We start from the raw sequence: 24,513 nt of genomic DNA, 5'->3' as shown, positions 1-24,513 counted from the left end.
AATAACATAATGATTTTTATAGTATTATATTTTTAAAAATTATATGATAAAAATATCTAATTTTAAATTTTATTTATACAATTGAGATTTAGATACTCTGTTTCAGAAATCTAGTCGACCCTCTCGACCTAGTAACACAATATACATTTAAATTTCTATGCAATATATATATTAAAGAATTTCTATTGTTTTTTTTTTTTTTTGTCAAGAAAGAATTTCTATTTGGTTTTCATTTTTGGGTTAGTTTGCGACGGAACAATATGCTTTCAGGTTGGTCTGCCAATCCACATACCACATCCAACTTATGTTGGTCCGTGGGTTGGCGGATTCACTTATATTTTCATTAATTTTAGTAAGAAAATTTCATTTATCATCAGGAGTAGATATTTTCGAATATTTTTTTATATTTCAAACATATTTTTTTTAATATTTGCATATAAAAAATAAAAATAGTAATATATAATACCACGTACATATTAATTTGAATATACATGGATTGCGGATTATATGAGCATTGAAAAAAGAATTCATTATTTTATAAAAATTATTTTGGCTGAGAAAACGAATTGAAATTGTAAAATAATAATAATAATAATAATAATAATAACTATAAAGTAGCAACTGAAAGATGAGGCTCACAAACTGTCACTGATCTCAGCCTCTCTTTCTCTGAGACACAGAGACAATGCAAATTCTTCATGCTCCATCTTCACCACACCTTTCTATCCATAGCTCTAAAGCACCACACTTCAAATTGGGTATGGCACTCATTCTCTACATCTACATACTCCACCCTTTCATTTCACTTCCTCATCACAATTCTTCCTCTCTTTTTTTTGCTTGTTCTTGCAGGTTCAATTTCTTGTGTGACTGTAAGGTCTTCTCCTTTGTTTGTTGTTCACTTTTCTCTTCAGTCTCAAAGGGACCAACGTTTATCATGGACCCTCCATAAAAGGGTCATCTTCAGTTCTAGTGCTGCCAGAGCTGCTTCGGTTGAAGGTAAATTTGATTCCTTTTCTGTGCATGAAACATGCTTCATTCTAGTCATTGACCTCAAGTGTATGTAAAAGTTTTGGAATTTGCTTTAAGTTTTGCAAACGAGGTTATGGGCATTATGAATATCATTGTGGCTGCATGTTTAGTTAATGGAACTGTTTTAGAGAGAGTAAAAAAATTCAATTTCCTAGTTTCTGGGATTTTGGGATATGTGTAAATCCAATGCTTGATCAACCTTTAGCTCACAAAAGTTTGGTTAACTTGTCATCATATCCTAGCAGGATTGATATGATAAATGAGCAGAACTTCTTCCATTTTTGGTTTGAATGGATGACTATAGATTCGCATAGTTGTTTTTTAGCAATAAACCTATTCTTAGTATTTTTTTTAGCAATAAATGAGCAGAGCTATAGTATTGTTGTTAAACACGATTATGAATCCATGTCAATGTTAATATGTCATGTTGTGGATTTTATTTTGTTTGTGAAATGGATATTTACACTGTTCTTAGAAGTTGGGGGTTAGGTTAGGAGTTCAATGTATATGCCTCTTTCAGTGGAAGATTTGGCTGGTGAGGCAATCTATACCTCATAAAATAATGATGAATGAATAAATAAAATCAAATGTTTATGAAAATCCATCCTAAATTGTCTTTCCAGGAATTCTTGATATATTGGTTGACACTTGACAAGGACTTTTGTGTGTGTAAATAAGCTTTTCAATTTTCATATCTTTCATTTGGATAAATTTCAAAAAATTATGGCTGTGATCTGGGACATGGATTAAACGTTTTCAATTGAATTTCAGAAGAATTCTTTTCATGGACTGCTCCAGCAGTTTATGCTCACATGCATGCAGCAAGTGCTTTAGTCTTTTGAATGCTTAGAAGGTTGAAACAAGTGGGATTGCATATCAAATGAAGATTTTTAGAGATGTGTGTTGCAATTGTCAGTAGGATAGAATTGTAAAGAATATACATTCAATAAGTTTTTCCCAGCCTACTCATGTATTTGGCTACAAATGATGGCTAATGAGCCTTAAGTTGTTCAGCCACCAGATGACCGAGAAATTATCTATTAATGGAATACTTGTAGTTGCTTCTTGCCTTAATTTTGTGGATTTTCATATATGCAGTTGGTGATTCTTCAGTATCAACTGGAACAGCTGAGGATGATGTGTTGAAAGCTTTGTCTCAGATTATTGATCCAGACTTTGGAACTGATATTGTTACATGTGGATTTGTGAAGGATCTGCAGATTGATGAAGCTCAAGGAGAGGTCTTAAAAGAACAGGCCTAAAACTTTTTGCAACACACATATAAATGATAATGTTCTTACCCAAAGTTTTTTTCTTTAAATCTCAGGTATCGTTTCGGTTAGAGCTCACTACACCAGCATGTCCAATCAAGGACGTGGTAAATGACACAATTGCCATTGTTTGAGCTATAGCTGATGTAGGTTAGAGTGGTAGACTTTTCATTCTGTAAATACATTACATAAATAAATTATTGCATCCATTTTCCATTCTAAAGAAAGAAATGTTTATTACTTGATTGTGTCCTGTTTTCCCATCCTTAAATCTGATGTTTGAGTGTGAATGAATCTATATGCATGACAGTTTGAGCAGAAGGCAAATGAAGTGGTGGCAATGCTCCCTTGGGTCAAGAATGTAAAAGTCACAATGTCTGCACAGCCAGCAAGACCTATATATGCTGAGCAACTTCCAGCAGGTCTACAGACAATTTCAAATATTGTGGCTGTGTCCAGTTGCAAGGTTGATTTTTTTGAGAGATTTTTCTTCATCATATGCTGGTCTTGTTATATTAAGTTATTTTCCTTAATTTTTTTTATTTTGGGGGTGGGTGGGTGGGTGGGTTTCTTGCAATAACTTTTCCTCAAATTTGTCCCTTAGTACTGTTGATTAGAGACTTTGTGGTATCTAAATGAGTTAAATAAAACCTTTATTTTTCAACTATGGGTTGAAGTTAAAATTTTTTCTTGGTCAGAATTATGAGCCAATCTATTTACCGTGATTTGCATTTCATGTCATGAGTGCCTTTTATGTCAAACTTTGCAGGGGGGTGTGGGAAAATCAACTGTAGCAGTAAACCTTGCTTACACATTGGCTGACATGGGTGCTAGAGTTGGTATATTTGATGCTGATGTTTATGGTCCAAGCTTACCTACTATGGTCTCTCCTGAAAATCGACTGTTAGTAATGGTAACATATAATAAACCAATTGATTTATAATATTTAGTTGATTGAAGTGCTGCAAACACAATTGTTGAGGGTCTTGCTGCAGAATGCAGAGAAGAGGACCATAATTCCAACTGAATTCTTGGGAGTGAAGTTGGTATCTTTTGGATTTGCTGGACAAGGACGTGCAATAATGCGTGGCCCCATGGTTTCTGGAGTCATTAATCAACTTCTGACAACTACTGAGTGGTACACATTTCTGAAAAGCATTAAAAAGAGTTACTAAGCAGGGAATGGGGAAAAAACTACTTGCTATATTGGCTTAATAAACCATGTCTTTTTATGGATTTTACATTGTATTTATTGTATAATTCCAATATTATTATATTATTCAAGTTCATTGGTGCACCCTATATTTAATTTTTGACCGAGTTCAATAGCGTTGTATAATCTATATAGCCGATCTTACCTAGTGAGATAAGGCTTGGTTGTTGTTGTATTGGTCCACCCCATAGTATGTATTGGAGTTAAATAAACTATGCTCATATAGTAATCTTCACTATTAGTCCTCTCCAAAAATTTAGATTGATTATAAATGGGTGCTTGATACATGGTCTTGATTTGTTCTACACAATGTAGGGGCGAGCTGGATTACCTCATTATTGACATGCCTCCTGGAACTGGAGATATACAGCTCACTTTATGCCAGGTTCTGGACTTGTGGACTCATATTGTACCATTTCATGCTTGTTATTCCTTTAGCTTGTTTCACATCACATTTATATTGCACTAACAGTTAGATGAATTTGTGCCAGCCTGATCACCTTTGGGCTGAAGTCTGGCTCAGTTGTCAATTCTCATTCACTTTGACTTTGGTTATATATTTCTTTAGATAGTCCCATTAACTGCTGCTGTAATTGTTACCACTCCTCAAAAGCTGTCGTTCATTGATGTTGCGAAAGGAGTTCGGATGTTTTCAAAACTTAAGGTGCTTTTTTACAGTTTGAAGACATAATAATTCCATTTTGTTGTTTTTATATCATACTTGTTACCATATTAAACTTTTTTATCCTTCAGTTTTATATATATATATATATAATCAGTTTGCCAAAGTATTTGTTTGTCATAATTTGAATCATGCATATTTGGTACTATTTAGTTTTGATGCTTATGTGTATTTTTTGTCTGTTGATGTATAAGGTGCCTTGTGTTGCTGTTGTGGAGAACATGTGTCATTTTGATGCTGATGGAAAACGATATTACCCATTTGGTAGAGGTTCAGGTTCTCAGGCACGGATAACATCTCTGATTGTTAACTTTTTATATGCTTAATCATATATAAGGAAGAAAATGCAGACATGTTTATGATACTCAAAACAATTATGCACTTTCTGTGGCACATGTTTGATGGTTTGATCATATTTTGCAGGTTGTTCAGCAGTTTGGAATACCGCATCTATTTGATCTCCCTATTAGGCCAACTGTATGTCTCATTTTAACATCTTGTATACTTTAAACTTTTCTGCTCTGCTTGCACATCTTTTTATACTACTTGCGAAGTGTATCCCTATTTTGCACAGTTTAATGAATTAGATGAGCAGAAGACAATACTACACCATTTCCAACCCCCAATAATGCTAGGGTGATTAAAATGGGATTAGCATAAGCATTTCACGACAAAATTGACTTTGAAGAGAATACAAAGTCCTTCAGCTGATCTTCCTACACAAAGATCATTTTTTATATCCACTTTCTTCCTTCATAAGAGTTCCTTTCTACTTAACTCTACAGCTATTTTACAACAAGAGTAGTTTCAATGAGTATGGTGGTTTTTAATGAGTTGTGGGTGGCGGCGCCATGGCAGAAATGGCATTTATCTGCAGGAAAAATGGGTTGGGTTGGGCGTTATGTTTTTACCCAAAATGCATTATGTTTTTATTATTTGAAACTTCTTTTGTTTTGTTAACTTGATATTTGATGATTTTTTATTTTATATTGAATTATGCTTTGAAAAAGTTGTATTAATTTATTTACTTCATTTCTTATGACCCGTATTATTTTTTTATATATTTTTTTATGTTCACCATACTTCCATCATATCCTGCCATCGTATCTGCCATAACCATAATTTTATGACATTTTTTTGGCTGTCTGGTATGACCTGTTATCCGCCATTGATAACATTTTTCGAAGTTGCTCTATAGTGATTGGTAGAGGAACATGTGGTCTGACCATTTACAGGGTGTCCACATTGTCCACTGCTGCTTCTTGTAATACTCCTTGTAGGCTGAAGTGTGACAGTCATCATCTCCTCTCAGTACAGAAAATGTATTGGATGTATTTATTCTCATCATAATATCCTTTCTAACTAAGCCCAAGAGTTAAAACGTTAACTTTTTTTTTATTTGGCATATCCAATCCTCATATAAGCTGTGTTCAAATTACATGCAGAAGAGAGGAAGATTATAAAATTTGATACTCATCTTGCAGTTTGAAGGCATTGTGTTTGATATGTTTTGACAGTAGTAAGTAAATCACCAAAAATAGGTGCCCTTGTGCTTGCTGACTTGTAAATTTAATAGGAGTATTGCTTGGTGACACATTAATTGTACGGTACACAATGTGTTTGTTTAGTTCTTTAAAGGTTTTCCCAAGCCCTTAATGTTCTTGCTGTGTTGCTAAATGCAAACTAAAATTTGAGAACAAGCCAAGTTTATGTGAATAATTGTCACAGCTCTCTGCTTCTGGAGACAGTGGAACACCTGAAGTGGTGGCTGATCCTCAAGGTGAAGTTTCCAAGATATTCCAAAATCTAGGAGTATGTGTTGTTCAGCAATGTGCCAAAATACGCCAACAAGGTATTCTGTTTATGCTTGATGATGTTTGAGAAGAAAATGCCTCTTATCAAATCAATTAATAACAAGCTACTGAAGCTAGTTCTTCACGTGTCTGTGACATGTTAGATTTTAATCTGTTGACCACTGATCAATTTGTGTTCAATGCATACATTAAACTTGAGAAGTATGCAATATTAATGGCGGTAATTGAAGAAGGTCCATGCAAAGGACTGACTAACCCTGTAAACCAACCTTAATCCTGTTCTATATGGTTTGGGTTTATCAATTTGTGAGTCTTACTTTGGATGGATTTGAATTAGGAAATGTAAAATGTTGTATGGTTAAGTTTGAGTTGTTCTTCAACCCTGACCAATCAAGTTGATGCACACTCTTACCAATGTAGGAACTTCCACATATGTAATACCTAATGTATTTTATTGGGCATTAAAACTTCCCAGGCAGATAGATACACACAAACACCTTCTTTAAGAAAATACCATTTGAGTCTTCCAACTGGCAGTTGGACCAGATTATAAAAGTAAAATAAGACTCATGGAAGTCTTTGGAGTATTATTGTAAATTTTACTGTTTTAGGACAGATTATTTCCACTTTCTTCAGATTTGTTGCTTCATTTCCTTTTATTAGTACAGTTTTGCTTCCAGTAATGGAGCTATATTTTAGGCTAGTTCATATGAGCATAAGTATATAATGTAAAATCACTTTAGTACAATTGTAATAAAGAAATAATATTCTGAAATTATTCATTATTTTTTTTTTTCCATTGATAAATACTCTTCAATTCAGTCTCAACAGCTGTCACCTATGACAAATCAATCAAGGCAATCAAAGTGAAAGTACCAGATTCAGAGGAAGAATTCTTTCTGCATCCTGCAACAGTGAGACGGAATGATCGCTCAGCCCAGAGTGTGGTATGTGGGATAATTAAGAGATATATTTTATTTTCAAAATTATTCAAAGTTAAATAATAGTTTAAAATTAACGTTGCCTAACTTGTATTCTGTTAACATAAATATACATGAGGATGATAAAATATATGAATACTGCTGAAACTATTTGTTACCAAAGCAAATATTGTGGCTGCAATAACTTGTAACTTTTCAAACATTGCTCCGTTAGAAAGTTGTAAATTGTTAAAACAAAATATCTCAAACAACTAGGCAGGAATAGGAAGTAGACCAGAGATTCCTGAAGTGATTGTCCCCTAAGTCGTGGAAAGTAGAGAAGAAAGACGAAAACAAAAGGAAAATTAGATTTTAGGCATAGCAACAAGCTCAGGTGTCATATGTAAACTGTTCATTGTTCATATACTACATAAATAGCAAACTGTGTCAGTACATTGTTTTATGCTAATATATTATTTTGACACTTCAATTTGGCACTTTTGTCTGCAATTCAGTAACCTTAAATTCAAAGTCTCTTAGTGTCTGATTGGATGCAAGGTGAAATAGAGAAGAAAGAAATAGAAGAAAAAGAAATAAGAAGAGCAGAAATAAAGTGAAAAATATTAGATATTTGGATAAGTTGAGATAAGAGGAAAGGAAATGATAAAAAATTATTGTGACGTGTTTGGATGAGTAATAAAGAGTGTAAAAAGAAATAATTTCGTTTTATTAAAAATATTCATAAAAAATTAAATTGGGTTAAAAAAATTTAATTTTTTAAAATTTAAAATTTTCTTAATAAAAAAATTATATATTTTTTTTAAAAAAACCCTGCCGGTTTCTCCTCCCCTCCCCCCTCACTATTCATTTCCCTTATTTTTGTGGTGGGGCCCCCAAAAAAATTCCCCCCCTTTCCATGGATAGTCCAAACAATGGAAGTTTTAATTTAACACACTATTTCTTTCCCAATCCTATTTCCATAGCATCCAAACAATCCATTAATGACAGAGAAAACTTGAATTCCTAAACTCTGTTCTCTAATGTATGTTTTGAATTGAAAAAGTAAAAGGAAACTTTGGGATGGAAGTTGAAATATGTGAAAAGTCCATAACAGAAACTTCGAATACCTTTGACATAACATAAAGCCAATAAAAGAAAAAAAATGTTGCTTTCCCAGAAGAAAAATTGCACCTTGACTGGTAAATGCTAATATGTTTGATTTATTTTTATTCATATATGCATTGATCTTTTGCATGTTGTCATACTCAATTTAGTTATCCATCTCATCAGTAGCTAATTTTATTTCAATACAGGATGAATGGACGGGGGAGCAGAAATTGCAATACGGTGATGTTCCTGAAGATATTGAACCTGAAGAAATTCGACCAATGGGAAATTATGCAGTTTCAATTACTTGGCCTGATGGATTTAATCAGGTAATATATACGTCAGATGTGATAATCCCAGGAAAAAGAAAGCTTTAAATTTTAATTTTAAATTATCAACATATCAATAGTTCTTGACTGCAAATAAGGCTTGAATTGGGCTTTATGTAAAGGAAAATAGGCTTAAAACATTAACATGTGTTTGACCGAACTATATGGTGTTGAAATGTTAATGCTGTACCATTAATAGTAATAGTCATCACATTTCGGCAATTATGACAATGGTCAAGTTTAGGTAAACTTTAAAGTGTCAGAAAAAAAAAATTCTCATATATTAGAAATAATTTATTTTTCTCTATTTTTTGAGAATTTTTAAGAAGCTCGCTCGTTTTACTTTTCTGACGTATGACAAAAGTTTTGTTTGTTTTTTATATTGATTACTTTTCTATAAGAACTTTTCTTGAAGTTTACCCAAACTGGGTCAATATCTCAGCTGATTGACTCAAGCATATTGGTAAATGCAATCAGTATTAGTGAGAAACGGGAACTAGTTGTTTTTTGTTAAGCAATTGTGTTATGTAGTTAATACTGTCTTATGCTATATGATGCAGATTGCTCCTTATGATCAGCTGCAGACAATGGAACGGCTAGTGGATGTTTTTCAACCAACTGTACAAGCATGATATGTTGGCTAATGAAAACATCAGATGAATTGTATTGATGTATTTGTTGGGAATAGCAAAATCATGCATATATGATAGCCTCAATAGTCTTTCGATTCTCCTTCAACAAGTAGGGATATTGGTAGGGTTGATAGAGCATTCAGTTAGTTATAGGTTGGCCTTGAGTTTCATTGAACTCCTCAAAGTAAAACAATGGGTAATTTTAACATTTGTCTTTTCATCTACTGGCCTAGTACCATAGAACTAATTTTTTTTCCCCAGCTAATAGTAATTTTATCTAATGATTTGTGGGTTTCATTTTGCAAATATCGATTCCAATGTTAACTCAACATTTCACATATGTGAATTGATGATATATGTTAAAACACAACTTCACATGCAAGCGAATCACACTACAAAATATGTGGTTGGGCCAACAAAATAATCAGTTCAATTAGCCTAACATGGCCAATTCTAGCCCGAATTTACCATAATTAGTTATAATTATTAAGTTTTTTTTTCTAATTTTGCCTAAGTACTATTTTATAGAAGAAGTTCATCAGTTTAAGTAATTAATTTTAATTTTTTAAGTAAAATAATTTTAATACAGGCTAATTAAATGAATTCTTTAAAATCAATATTTTCTAAACTAGAATTATATAATTAAAGAACGAAAGTATGAGCCAACGAGCTAGTTTGAATAGCCCATGGCCTTCATATTGTTAGACTAGAGCTTGTTTGTTTTCCAGTTAGAAAGTTAATTTTTCCACTTCTAATATAAAATACACGTTTCAATAAAAATATATGGTTCAAGTTAATTTAGGTACATATTTCAATCATGTTGTCAATTTAAAATTAATTTCATCAAATTTAATTTTATACTTTAAGTCAAACCGGCACTAGACCAATAAATTACCCGTCAACTTTTCACATAACCCTTTTTTTTTTTAATTAACCACACTCCTTTTTTTTTATCATTTTTGAAAATTTAATTTTAGAATGCATTAAGCACACCATCTTTTAGGATTAAACTTAAAAGAAAGTTTAATGTATTTAAGAATTAAATTTTTAGAAGTATATTTAATTCATTCTAAAATTAAAATAAAAAAATGATAAAAATATGGTGTAAAAAACAATTCTCTAATTTAACAGAGTCTTTATTACAGGTTGACCAACATTTGGCCTAGCCTATAATGTCCTGGTCTGGGCCTACTTTCTTAAATTGACACTCCTAACCTACCATAGTCACATGCCAAGAGGATACTATGATTAATATGTTTTGGGTAGGACCCTTTTGTAAATTACTTTATTGAGAGTTGTGGACATGAAGTGTGATTGTGTGAATTGAAATGGATTTTCCTACATTAATATAATTATTCTTTAAGATTTGTAATCTTCAGTAAATATGTTTAAAATTGATAATCTAATTTATAGTGAAAACTTTGATGTATAATTTAGTAATTCTTGGACATGATTGCATGTTTCGGAATCGAATTTCATGTCTTTTTTGTTCTTGAATTTATAATATTCTAATAAAATCCTATTCAAGAAATTTAAATCCAAGACCACAGAGTTTTTCTAGAGCATAACATTGTGAATCTAAAGACACATGAATTATGTTTTATGGCGCGTTGTGTGAGGATAAAATTGAATCCTATGTCATTTTAGGGTTCATAATTTGGTTTTTAATATAGATAGTATACCTTCAATTGATATTTGACTTCCCTGCATGTTGTTCATGTTAATCTAAAAAAACAAAGCTCTCAATCAATAACATCAAATTCGATTTTGTTTTACATGAGAATTCTCAAAGAACGTGTATTGTTCACAAATGCATTTCTAGAAAATTTTCGTAAACTATAAATAGCATGAAAAGCATAATAATTGTGAGGCTTTTGTGCATAAATGAGTTTAGAATTAGTTTTAATTAAATAGTATGAAACAAGCTTGAAAGTTCCTCCCATGGTGGAACACGTTTCCTAATTGCATGTAGGTTGAAGGAGAAGAATATTTGACCATGTCTAATCACGTTCTTAGAGCATGAAGAGGTTGACCTAGTTTATGCCCATAGGTGAATTTTTAGTGTCATTTTGTTGTGCTTCATTCCACTCTCTAATTTTATTTTATTTTTTGTAATTTTCACCTTTTTTCTAAAGATTGAATTATGCATTATATTTAATTTCATTTTTGGACGATATTTAGATAAAAGTATATTAGAAAAAGTGATGTATCATATTAAATCTCATGACGAGAACTCTCCCTGTATAATTATATAAAATTTTATGCTCTTAGCATATAATATATGTGCTTTAATATGCTTGTCTTTTGAGTTTTAATTTAAAACCCACTTGGTGGTTTTATATATATTTTTTAGTTTAATTTTTTTTTTTAGGTTAAAAGTTGTTTGAATATCGTGTTCTAAAATCTTGAAATTTAATACTAAAAAGAGAAAACTCCTAAAATTATTTTGAAAAGTTTCTTTTTGTCATAAATTTTCTTCATTAAAAATTAGTTTTTATATTTTTATTTTCCTTGACTTATCGTTTTTATATCAAAAAGATAAACCCAAAATAAATGGGCAAACACAACCTAAATCATGATTTTGGGTAAGAAAATTGATTCACAAGACTTTTATGAATTACTAAATGGGATTACCATAAAAGTAGATTACTCATACTAGTTTTTGTAGAATGTAAATTTTTGATTAAATATATTTTTAATTCTTAAAAGTACATTATTTTTTAAAATTAGTTTCTAATTTTTTATTATTTTTAATTTTTAACTTAACAAATAAATGTGGTTCTAGTCCTTAATAATTAAATTTTATTATTTATAGTTTTTAAATATTTCAATAAAAATATGCGATTTTAGTTTTAGACTCTATCTCTTAGTAAAGAGCCAAAACTACTTTGTATTTAACTTAATTCAAAACTACATTCTTAGGAATTAGATATTAGAAAAAAAAAGGCATATTGTTACGGTCATATATTAAAATGTATTGATAATATAAAAGACTATATCAATCATATATCTTAATATGTTGACAGTGTAATTTTTACATTGAAAATAAATAAAAATTTATCTCTCTTTCCCTACCTTCCTTTCTCTCTCTATATATAATATGTTGATGATGATTATTTTGTTTGGTACAATAATGGTGATTATTTGTTTAAAATTTTTATTTTCATAAATGTGATATATATAAAATATATCAAACATTTAGTTATTTTAAAATTAATATAAGTTTCTTTAACTAATATTTTTTTTCTATATATTGGAAATACATGCATTTTATTGCATGTTATGCTGCTACATATCACTCAAAGGAATTAGTTAAGAAAACTATTAAAGAGTCTTCTTTTTTTTTTCATTTTTTTAAAAAGTAACTTTAACTAAAAAAGTATAATAGTTGTGTATGTATCTTTTTTATTTTAAAAAATAAAGAAATAGAAAGTTACAGAAAAGTTTTCTCGTTAAAAAAGCAAAAGACTTGTTTCAGTACTCTTCTCAGAAGCTAAAAGGAGAACTTAGAAGAATTTTATAAAAGAGCTATATCGTTATTATTAATAAAATTTAAACAATAAATAAGCTTAAAATTAACGTTTAAACTCAAGGTCTTAAACTGAGGTTTGTGAATTGCGACCATAATATTAATGTTTGAAAAGTATCTACAACAGTATCGCTATTATAATTGTGATTGACATATAGTTTTTTTAATACATTATATCTTTGGGTGTATCATAACAAAAATTAGATTATAATTTATAAGAATATTATTTTTAAAGAAAGTGAGTGTATGTTAATAATTATGAGAGTTAATGTACACTTATTTATTTATCAGCAAAAACATGTATATATATTAAAAATTATAGTTATAACTTGGTAATATAAATTTTAAAAAAAATAAATGAGTACAAATTTATATTCAAAATATTAAGATCTAGAAAATCTCTACAAGCTTAATAATAATTTTAAATTTTGTTTAAATTATGTATATTTTTGTAATGTGTATTTAAACACATATAATAATAACATAATTTAATTTATTAACAATATTAAATATTATCATTTTTAATAAAAATAAATATATTTTAAAATTTTTATTACGTATATATTGAATACATATTAGAAACATACAAATAAAGATATAATTTAAAAAAATTGACATTAACTTTTAATTAAAGTTAAAATTTATTTTATTAAAATATTTATATTTAATACTAAAATAAAATAAAAATAAAAACTTAAAAAAGTCAATATAAATTTTATCTTTAAGAAGATTATTGTAAACAGAAATGTTAACAAACACACTTTTTTTTTAATACACTTTTCGTTATTAACTAAAATTTATTAAAAATTAAAAAAAATATAAAAATAAGACTCACATAAATTTTATAATTGTCAATAAATTTAGTAATAGTATAAAATGTGTTATTATGTTATTAAGTATAATAGGCATTTATGGGACATACTCTTTCACATATGACTCCGACGTTGTGGATATAATTTCAGGGAAAGAGTAGAAGATAGCGTCGTATTAAAAGACTATTAAAAATGCTTCGTTGAGTCACATTTGTGGTAGCAGTATTAGGAACCGCCCAATTAATGAAAACAGGACCCAATACAAGATTTTTCCAAGACAATAGTGATGCTTTTATGTTTAATTTCTACTGCTCAGCAATAGAGGGCTTGCATTTTCACACGCTATTGCAAGAACACCCTTTCCCCCCCTTTATAGCTTTTAATTTCTCATCTAACTTTCTGCTCCCACAGGTCAATTCTCGATCTATGTGATGACCATTTTTTTGACGTTAAACGGTTGCTTTATTTATTATGGTCTGACTATGACATTCTTCATTAGAACCCGTGTGTCATTACCCTTTCTGCCACTCAATTTGGCTCCTCCTTGAAATTTTTTCAGAATTAAGTTCCCCTAGTGATAGAATTGACTGATACAGTTGAATTTTATATGATTAATACTAGTTAGATACGTTTCTGTTCATTACATTTGACGTGTTTAACGATGTTAAATTGATCTTAACTGTGCTTCATGCATGTTTTCTTTCTGCAATATTTGCAGCTTTAGCTTATTTCAAACCTTTTCTGTCTATTATTTACTTTTGGTATCAATCGCTTTCTGTTTAATGGCATTTCCTTTGGGGCGATGCCGAGGTTCAACTTGCAAAGATTTATATGTTTCGATGCTGATATTTTGATCCTACAATGATTTGACACAAGAAAATGATTTTAATTTTTTCACTTTATGTCTGCACCTTTTTGCTTAAAAGGATTTTGTAAAATGCTTACTTACTTTTATAATTTAAAAAATATATTTAACAAATAAAATTATATTTTTTCCTATCAACACAATTTACATCGCAAAGCATGTTATATTCATCATCCCAGGCTGGTTATAAGAAAAGAAATAGAAAATGTATGAATTTTACAATGTTATGTAATGATCAATTTGGATAAGAAAAGTTCTTAAAGGCGAATCTTTTAACTTTACTTCCTTTTCTTTGTTGATAAAAAAAATTATTATACGTAAATGATAAAAAAAAAATTCTAACTTTTTGCAGCACTTTATACACAGCATATCATGCCCCCTCCAAGCTCCACGTTACTAGAAAGAAAACTGAATACACTCACACCACAAAAAATGGTGAGAAAAGTTGCTATCATCTTAACTATTTTAACAACGATTGTTCATCATATTTCGATGCACAATGACATTGAGTGAGGCTAAGTTTCGTGAATAAAAAAAGCAAAGCATCAACCCTAGCTAGCTTTTTATCTCACGTACGTTTATTCCAATTGTATGATTCCATAAATGTAATTGCTTTATCTTGTGAAACCATGAGAACTATTATTCGTGCATGAATCCTATGGTGTGGTTTGAGTTGAGTCGCTAGTTGGAGTTGATGCCTAAAATGTCCGAGCTCAGCCATGCATGGTGGTAGAGATATACTTGCAAACATATTCCTATGTGACACTTGATGATTTTAATAATACCCATTTTTTTAAAGGTTTTAGACTACGTCGTATTTTTAAGATTAACTTCTACTTATAATTCGTAGCCGATGGTGACATGACAAAATTTACATACAATAAGACTTGAATAAAAAACTTTTTATACATATAAATGATATAGACTTTTACACTGCTATGTTAATTATATTAACCTGTTCGAATTACAACAGACGAATACTAAAAGAAAAGTTTCTAACATGTTTTTAATTATTAATTAAAATTTATTAAAAATTTAAAAAATTATGTGAGTTTAATTTTTTTTTTATCTTTAATTTAATATTTATTTTTTCTTATTTTTAATATAAATTTTAACTAATAACTAATATATTAAAAAGAGTGTATTGGGCAGCATTCATCCTTATAATAATGCCCAGCCTAAGTGCTGTTTTTAATTTGATTCTTTATAATTTTCATTCTTTTAATTATATGATGTTTTTCAAATAAATCAATTAACTAGACAAATTAAACCTTAGAATAACAAGACGGGAAGAAACTAACAAAGAAAACAATGAATAGCAGAAAAATTATATAAAGGAAACATTTTTTATATTAATGTAAATTTAAAAAATTTTATACTCAATCAGTTAAAGTATTGTATATATCACTCTCTTATCTAATATTATATTTGTTTCTATTTATCTATTCAAAGAAAAACAAATAAATTTTGTAGATCGATAAATTTAATTATTTATAAAAAATAATAGTTAAACTTACTAATTTACTCTTTATTTATAACTTATTTTTACTATTAAATTACTCAAAAAATATAAACATTTAATATGAAAAAAAATAATATTGTCTTAAACTTACATAGAAAGATAAATAATAATTTTTTTTGACAAATAAATAACAACAAAGATATCATATAATAACAAATTGCTTACCGATTTGTTTTTATTAATCGTTTTTAACAATGAAATACAGGGATAAAGATTAATTTGATTCTGAACTGTGAAGAATGTATACCAATGAAAGTGACCTTCCTTTTGCAAGAAATGAGATTTTTATTTTTATTTTTGGTAAAGACACAAGATGAGATAAACAGTAAACACGCATCTATTAATCATGTTTGAAGAACCTAATTAATGTAGCTGTATTTAATGTGTTTTCTTCATGTTTTTCATGTTTCAAGAAACAAATTAAGTACTGTTAGTTATCATGTATTTTCAATACTCTACATATTGTGGTCCGTTCTATTTTGAATTGTTGTTATGTCTTTTTATTTATTTATTATTATTATTATTTCGTTCCAGTTTGGATATATATAAGATATTCAAATAGATTTCTTTATCATTTTAAAAGTTATATATGAAGTAAATTTCTGGAGTTATATGATACAAATACTGAGAACTAAATCACCGAAAATTGATCAATGAAATAATGAACAGAACAAGCAAACCAACTGAAAATGAGTTCTATTATAAAATTCAAGATTAAGTACTAGCATTCGAATTCACTTAAATTGTAACGAATCTCTTTTCATAAGTTTATTCAAAACAATATAATAAATGAAAATTGGCGTGTAACGTGCGATTGATGAAAAATGCAATAATATATTGAAAGAAATAGGATAATATAGAGTGTGTTAATATTGTCGGTGATGCATATTCCATGAAGCAAAAAATATGGACTAGACAGATGTGCAGCAAATTCTTGTAAATGGATTGCTGTATTTACATAAAATGAGAATCTTAAGAAAAAGGAAATGCTTTTTTTGTTTTTTCCTTTTTTTCTTTTCAGTGAATAAGAAAAAGAAAAAGGCATGACACCCTGTAATGACTAATGACTTGGGAATAATTTATCAGACTAGTTTGTAAGTAAAACAACTTAATTGGACCGAATACACCACCATTCAATATGTATTTATTTATATTTAACAAAATTTATATTAATACATTAATTTCATTAAAAATTTAAAATTATTTATCTAATTTAACTCACCATCTTAAATTTAAATCTTAGAAAATATATTTGTATTAAATATTTAATTTTTTATGATTTATAAAATCCTACTCAACTTAAAACGACAACACCCGACTAGGATTACGCACTCTTAGTGTGAGTCATATCCATGATGTTGGTGGCTGTCACCAATGTTCACCGACATTTCCATGTATTTGTAGCGTGTAATAATTAATATATCTTGAATTTATCATTTATTTTTTATAATAAAAATAAAAAAAATTTATTTTTTATAAAAAAAACTGAAAAGAGTAGGTAAATAGAATGAAAATTTATCATGACTCGAATACTTATACTGTATTATCTACTGTAATATTCAAAAAGTAAATATGAAGTAAACTGTGTAAAAAATATAACTTTAACTGCGTCCTTTGTTTATTTTAAATAATTAAAATAAACAGCATAATATTAAAATTATAATCCAAAAAAGTTATACTCTATAATAGTCAGAACATATATCATCTAACATTTCATAATAAATTAACAGTTTCATTTTATTATATCCGCCTATATGTTATTAGGATTTTATAAATCAAATGAATATTGGAGAAATTATTCAAAATTAATAAATATCAAAATAAAAAACAACTTTCAACTAATAACTAAAAACTAATATTTTTAAAACATTAATTACAATTAGTTTATTACATAATTTTTTTATTCAAAAAATATTTTTAATTAACAAAATAAATAACTTTTCGACCAGCTAAAGTTGTAGATATTTCTCAAACGGATTGAAAAAGATTGATACCCACCGTAAAGTCCAAGCAAAAAGGTTCGTGTTTTCAGGTTGTTCTTAATTGGGTCTCACACGTTATTTAACTAAGGGATAAATAAAAAAATTCCACATTCCCAATTAATTAAGGAGTTTGGATGTAAAGTTTAAAAATGAAAGAAATAACATTTCTAGTTAATGCCAACTTCCAACTTTAGGAAATTTAATGAAAATTACTCAATTACTTAGTATAGCATATAACAGTTACATTTATATATACAGTAATTTATATAATTTTTACTTTACTTTTTATTTTTTATTATATCATGTTATTTAATATATTTTTGTATTATTTTCTCTTCTATCTACCTCGTACACCCAAAAATAGTGTATGATTAACTTTTTTTCTATAAAATACGGTGTGAATCATGTATTGACGTTGTTTGCTTCTTTTAAATTTTTTTCTTTTAACATGAAAAATGAATAGTAAGGTAAAATAAATAATTTCAATTTATGATTTAAGAGAAAAAAATCTTTTATTTCTTCCTTCTGCCCCAGTTTTAGTATCAACTCTTAATATAATTTGAAATTTAATAGAAAACGTTATACTAAGAGATAATTTTAACAACAAATTTTGTTTATCAGAAACTGACAATTTTTTTTAATGAATCTTGAATGGAAAAAAAGAGTGCATCAATTAAACATGCAATAAGTAGAATAAAAAGAAAAAAATCATAATTTTTTTTTTTTAAAAGTATATATGTTAAAAAAAATAATGAGCATAGTGTGAAAATTGGAATAATTGGGGGCATGTGGGTGTAGTTGCCTAACTGAGAAAGGAAGAAAGTGGGTACTTAAAATTTAAAAGGCAAAAAAAAGGTAATAATAATGGCAGAAAAAGGTTGGCATTGGACTTATTCACTTGCCACCAAATGTCACGGCGCTATCAACATAACACGACAAATGGGGCCTTTTCTCTCTAATAGACACACCCATCCACCATTTCTTTTTTCCTTTTCTTTTCTCACCAACCAATCAACCATACGTGATGCTCAATCATCGCCTATTTTATTATCTTATATTATGATTTCATGTAATCTATCTTATTTTATTCATCATTTTTTTAATGCACAATGTACGATGATTTTAAATATAAAACGTTAGGTATGGTATTCATATATATATATATATATATATATATATATATATATATATATATTCTTAAGCTTTTTATATGCTCGTAGAAGTATGCTGTAATAACTTTAATATTGTGGTTTCATGATTATCTTGTACCATACCACTCATAAAATATGATATTTAAATTCAAAAGGTTTGGCAAGAACCCCACTATGTTAACTTTCAAATATGTTGTCTCTTTTAATTAAAATTGATTCATGTCTAAATTCAAAATTTAACTAAACAATAATATTTAAGAAAAGTAAAAAATTAATATGCTTAATATATATGAGATAATTGTTGCATGATTTAGTTCAAAATAACTTCTCTTAAGACAGTAATTAATAGGACATGTACATATGCTATGTGGAAAGAAAGAATACACATGATGCAAGCAAAATTGAATTACTTTTACACTTCTATTTAAAAGTATGTGCTATAAAAGTTAAGAATTGAACAGTGAGCTACTAGTAATTAAGAACTCTGAGGAAAAAAAAAAATATCAAAATACAAGGTATGAAAGTTTGAATTTTCTTATTTCAGTGGGTAGCCTAATACAATCAGTACCTCCGCAGCAATATCCAACACTATTCCTGATAAATGTCAAACCCAATAAATGATTCCAACTATCCAAGAATTTGGTGATAAATTGACTGCTACAAAAAATTTAAAAAGGTTTTTAATTAAAAAAAATCAATTTTGATGCATTTTTAATATAAAATTTATATTATTAATTAATTAAAATACACAATAAATATAATTTAAATTGATTATCATAAAAATTACTAAATTTGTTGATATAATAATAATTTTAAAATATTTCTAATTAAATTCTTATAAAAAAAGTGCAAAAAGATCTTAAAAAATTAAAGTTATTTTTTTTATAATTCTATAATAGTTACATCATGGTTTTTTTTTTAATATATTTATTATATATCTAAAGGAAATGTAAGATTGGTGCGGGTTTAGATTATGACAGGCCAGATTTTTAATGAGGGCGTTTTATTTAATTGATCACAATTTTTGGATGCTAATATTACATTTTCTCAATCCCCGCATGGGACAAATAAAGTGGCTTCACTGCAATTCATTCTCAAGTTATCACAGTACTATTTCAATGGTTAAAATTGTATTTATCTTTTATTATATAGTATTATAAATTTCATTCAATTTGTCTTTGTTGTTGTTACGTGTTTATTACTAGATTAAGGTGGTACTATGTAAGAACATTTCCTCAATCAATTATTTAATTATACAGTATGTGTTTCTGTTAATTGACACCGAAACAACATAAAACTAGGCAATCATAATAGAATTTAAAAAGTTAGACATGATTTTTTTAAATATTCAGATTGAACCAAGAATAGATCTTCTCTATTAAATTTCTAAATGACTTAATTATGAAGAAAATTTGCTTTTATCTTTGTTTTATATAAATATTCATAAATTTTTAAAAAACACAGCCTATTTAATGATATTATAAAGAGATAAATGGATATAATAATTCATGTAAATTTTCAATATAAACGATAGAATATTTATTTTGGTTAAAAGCTTACTTTTGTGTTAGATTTCAACTTATTTGATGATTATAAACGGAGAAATACATATAAAATATTCACACGGTAAATTCTGTAAAATTTCAATATAGGATGATTTATTTCCAATTAAACCTTACATTTGAGTTAGATTTGAACTTATCATAAAATCCTTTTAAATTAGATTAATGTTTAATGCAAACATGACAATATTTAATTATAAACACATTGTGGATTTTTTCTTATTTCTTAAATATAAATATTAAAGGCATTAGTTAAGAAATTCAAACATAAAAATTATTATTAATATACTTTTTTACATGATTGATTGTTTTTTAAAAAAGTCAATATAGTTTTAAAAGGTAATTAATTTATCAGATAAATATTTTAAATTTTTTTAAAAATTACTAATTATAAAAACTGCCTTAAAGAATATATTAGAAAAACAAATTTCTAATATTTGAGGTTATGGCATTCTACTGGAGCTGCATAATATTGCATCCTCACTAAAATCTTTCAATGTTTTTTTGACAAAGGAAAAAAAAAAACATTTCTCTTGTTGTATGGCTATAAATAAGGGCCAGATCAAAGGAAAAGGCAACATTAAAAGCCACACATTCTGCAGTAGTTAGCTCTTTCTCACAGTGGTTTTGTGCCATTAATTTTGCTTGTTATGGAACCCAACGTTAACCCAAATATGTTGTTAGGACAAAAGTGGCTTCCAAGTGCTTTGAATGCCACAAGCCAAGGATTAGGCACTGAAACTATAGTCTTTGCTCATGGCTATGGAACAGACCAATCAATATGGTATAAGATCATTCCCTTCTTTGCTCAAAGTGAAAACTACCGAGTTGTTCTGTTTGATTGGCCCTTTTCTGGGGCTGTGAATGATCCAAACCTTTATGACCCTTTGAAGTACTCTTCCTTGGAAGCTTATGCTGATGAGTTGGTGACCCTTTTGGATCAGATGGACCTCAAAGATGTCACCTTTGTTGGCCATTCCATGTCTGGTATGATTGGTTGCTTAGCCTCCATTCAAAGGCCTGAACTCTTTAAGAGGCTTGTTCTCGTTTGTGCTTCTCCAAGGTACTCTTTGCTTTTTTTCTCTCATGTTTCTTTCTCTTCTTCAAAGCTTGTAATACATCCTTTGCTTATTATGATTGTTGCTTTTGGATACTTCATTTAGTATTTAGTTTGAGGAAAATAGAATGAAACTATGAAAGGAGATAAAGGGTTTTTACCAATATCTTATTTGGCCTAAAATTTTGGAAAAAAATGAGAGGAATAATATGTTTTCTTGCTCAAGTCTGATTTCCCAAAGATCTAAAGATAGAAGAATTATTTTTAATTTGATAATTTCATTTGACTATCATAAATATAAAATAGTAACATTATTTGTTTTCTCTTATCTTCTCGTGTGAATCAAATAAACTCTCCTTCTTTTCTTCTTTAAACTAAATAAGGCATAAGAAATTGATTAGTGCTTTTATTTTTTTAATTTAAATTTAAAAACTTGAGTTGATTTTTGGGCTAACTGGAAATCCTTGAGTCAGCTGTTGAAAAGCAGTAACTCCATTGCGTTACTCATTGCTAATTCCAACTCATGCACTGTATTAGTTCGAGTTCTTTTCTTTTATATCATCCTCCTATCTTATGCTTTCTTTCTTTTTGGAGAATAACAAGCATTAATTAATAAATTAAAAGTAAAAATATATTATTTTATTTTATTAATATATATTTCACATGATTTTTATTAAAAAATATTTATTTATTAACCGATAATTTTAAGACACTTTTTAATAATTTTTATTTTTTAATTGTACCAATAAGTATTTTAAAAATATTAACTCAAAAAATATTGAATACATATTATTAAATAATTTAAATTGCTTTATTTTTTCTGTTTCTTTACTAATACTCTTACTATTGCCTTACAATTTTACCAATTTCTTTTATTTTCCCCCTCTAATATGCATGTATTGTCCTTTCCTCACATTGTCACTGGTATTTTATTAGTTGTCTCGCTGATCCCATCATCTATATATTGTTTGAGTTTGCCTTGGGTTATACGTTAATTTTTTATTTTTTTACTTTGACACTTTCTATTTGAGCATTTCCCTATAGAAATTGGAATAATTTTTATCCCCAAAATTCTGCCATGGACCCCAGTCACTAGGAATATATAATATATAGTTGTAATGGAAAAGGAACAAATAAGTAATCAACACCATTCCACCATGCAACACACCTAACAGACTGGGCCACTCGCAATTTTTGACTGTGTAGAAGATAAGGATACATCATATCCCAAATAAGCAATATTTTTTTCTCTATTGAAATGAATCAATGAGTTAAAGAAAATTTTTAAAAAAAGATGAACCAACCAAAACATGTGGTCTCAACGGGATTGGGGGAGGGAGACCAATTTTTATTTGTATTTTTGTGGTAACCTTTTTAAGCGTGGTGGGTTTGATGCACCCAATGTTTTCATCCATAAAAAATCTTAAGTCTTAACTAACAAAAGAAAACAAAACTTCACTTTCCATTCCCACTTTGCTGACTTCAATTATCTCGGCACATACTTTTGATAAAGTATGATTTGGAAGATTGCTTGTTAGCTCCTTTCGAAATTTGAACCACCATTTAGCCGGCCAAGTCAGAGTTCCATTTAGAAATCAACACATATTCCATTAGCAAATTAATAATTCTTGGATTGCTGTTGATTTAGATTAAAGTTTTATATATATATATATATATATATATATATATATATATAAACTTGAATGTTTGGTTGTTTCAAATTTCAATATAATTAATTTGATAGGTTAATTTTGAATTATTAAATTTAATAAAGATGTATGTGTAAGAAGTTCATTTTCCCCCTTGACTAAACGGGCCTCAACTCATTTTAAACTAATAATGCATGTGTTTATAACTTTTCACTTTATATTTTTTTATTTTAAAAAAAGTTAAATCCATAATTCTTACATTCCAAGATATTTTTGTTGATTTTGAATTTTAAGGCATTGGTTGTAGTTATTGTGATATCAGTTGTTGCTGGATGGGCTTGCACCAAACTAAGATTTGTGCATATTAATTAAATCACTCACTTTTAACCTATTTTTAATTTCATTTGAATGATTCTACCAAAGCAAACACCTTTATCTTAGGATTTTTAGTAGGAGTTATATTATTTATATAATATTTTTATAAAATACTTCCAACTTTTTTTTCTCTATTGTACAAAGAAACAAAATAATATTTCTCTTTAAATAACTATGTAAAAAAAAAAAACCATATATATATATATACAAACTCAACCTAAGATCTCTATCTTACTATTTTTCCATCTTAATTCTCAAAAAGGAAAAAAAAATACTAAGATTTATGCCTCTAACTTCTTGCCATATGATACAGGTATATTAATATAGAAGACTACGAGGGGGGCTTTACAAGCTCAGACATTGAGCAGTTATTGAAGGACATTGAGTCCAACTTTGAAAACTGGGTTTCTGCCTTCTCCTTACTAGCAGTGGATCCAAATGATGAGCCATCTGTGAACAAATTCAGAGAGTGCTTGAAAAGAATGAGAGGTGATGTTCCAGCACCCTTAGCCAAGATTGTGTTCAATAGTGACTACAGAGATATACTTGAGAAAGTTGAAACTCCATGCACTATCATTCAGACTTCTAGTGACATGGTTGTTCCACATAGTGCAGCTCTTTACATGGAGAAGAAAATTAAAGGGAAAGCTACATTGGAGATGGTAGACACTAAAGGGCATTTTCCTCAGCTAACTGCACACCTTCAACTAGTTAATGTGCTTATGGGTGTTCTGGGCTTTGGCCTCACTCAAATTTAGATGTGCCTTAGCTTATTTGGGTAGTAATTCTCAATTTCATTCCTTTTTGTCACCTTAGTTGTACCCCTTTCTGATTTAATATATAGATTGATGAATTAGTGTTGATTAGTTTCGTGCAAGTGTACTTTTCGTATCTCTTCTCTTGTGCACGCTCCAAGTAAAGTGGGGGCAGTGAATCCTGATTTTTTCAACTTTATGTTGACAATGATCTTATCCATTTGATAGATTTCATCTTCAACATGATTTGGACC

The 24,513-nt window shown here is 28.6% G+C and overlaps 2 protein-coding genes across 2 annotated transcripts; both read left to right on the top strand.

The window, feature by feature from the left end:
• The first annotated feature begins 630 nt into the window (after window positions 1–630).
• Window positions 631–9,372, top strand: LOC113867793 (fe-S cluster assembly factor HCF101, chloroplastic). Its single transcript, XM_027503275.1, has 15 exons — window positions 631–758; window positions 853–999; window positions 2,131–2,273; window positions 2,360–2,410; window positions 2,614–2,769; window positions 3,073–3,216; window positions 3,299–3,441; window positions 3,832–3,901; window positions 4,085–4,180; window positions 4,393–4,482; window positions 4,622–4,675; window positions 5,927–6,050; window positions 6,835–6,959; window positions 8,246–8,368; window positions 8,929–9,372. The coding sequence occupies exons 1-15, from the start codon at window positions 686–688 to the stop codon at window positions 8,998–9,000; spliced, it is 1,611 nt and encodes a 536-aa protein (XP_027359076.1). The 5' UTR covers window positions 631–685; the 3' UTR covers window positions 9,001–9,372.
• An 11,471-nt stretch (window positions 9,373–20,843) lies between these two features.
• On the top strand, window positions 20,844–24,482 carry LOC113867496 (strigolactone esterase D14-like). The gene is made up of 2 exons (XM_027502860.1): window positions 20,844–21,486; window positions 23,818–24,482. The coding sequence occupies exons 1-2, from the start codon at window positions 21,074–21,076 to the stop codon at window positions 24,260–24,262; spliced, it is 858 nt and encodes a 285-aa protein (XP_027358661.1). The 5' UTR covers window positions 20,844–21,073; the 3' UTR covers window positions 24,263–24,482.
• Window positions 24,483–24,513: the final 31 nt, after the last annotated feature.

This window comes from Abrus precatorius, unplaced genomic scaffold (genome assembly GCF_003935025.1).
Source record: "Abrus precatorius isolate BTA unplaced genomic scaffold, Abrus_2018 Scaffold5, whole genome shotgun sequence".
In the NCBI taxonomy this organism is placed as follows: domain Eukaryota; kingdom Viridiplantae; phylum Streptophyta; class Magnoliopsida; order Fabales; family Fabaceae; genus Abrus; species Abrus precatorius.
This window is presented reverse-complemented; position numbering and strand designations above follow the sequence as displayed.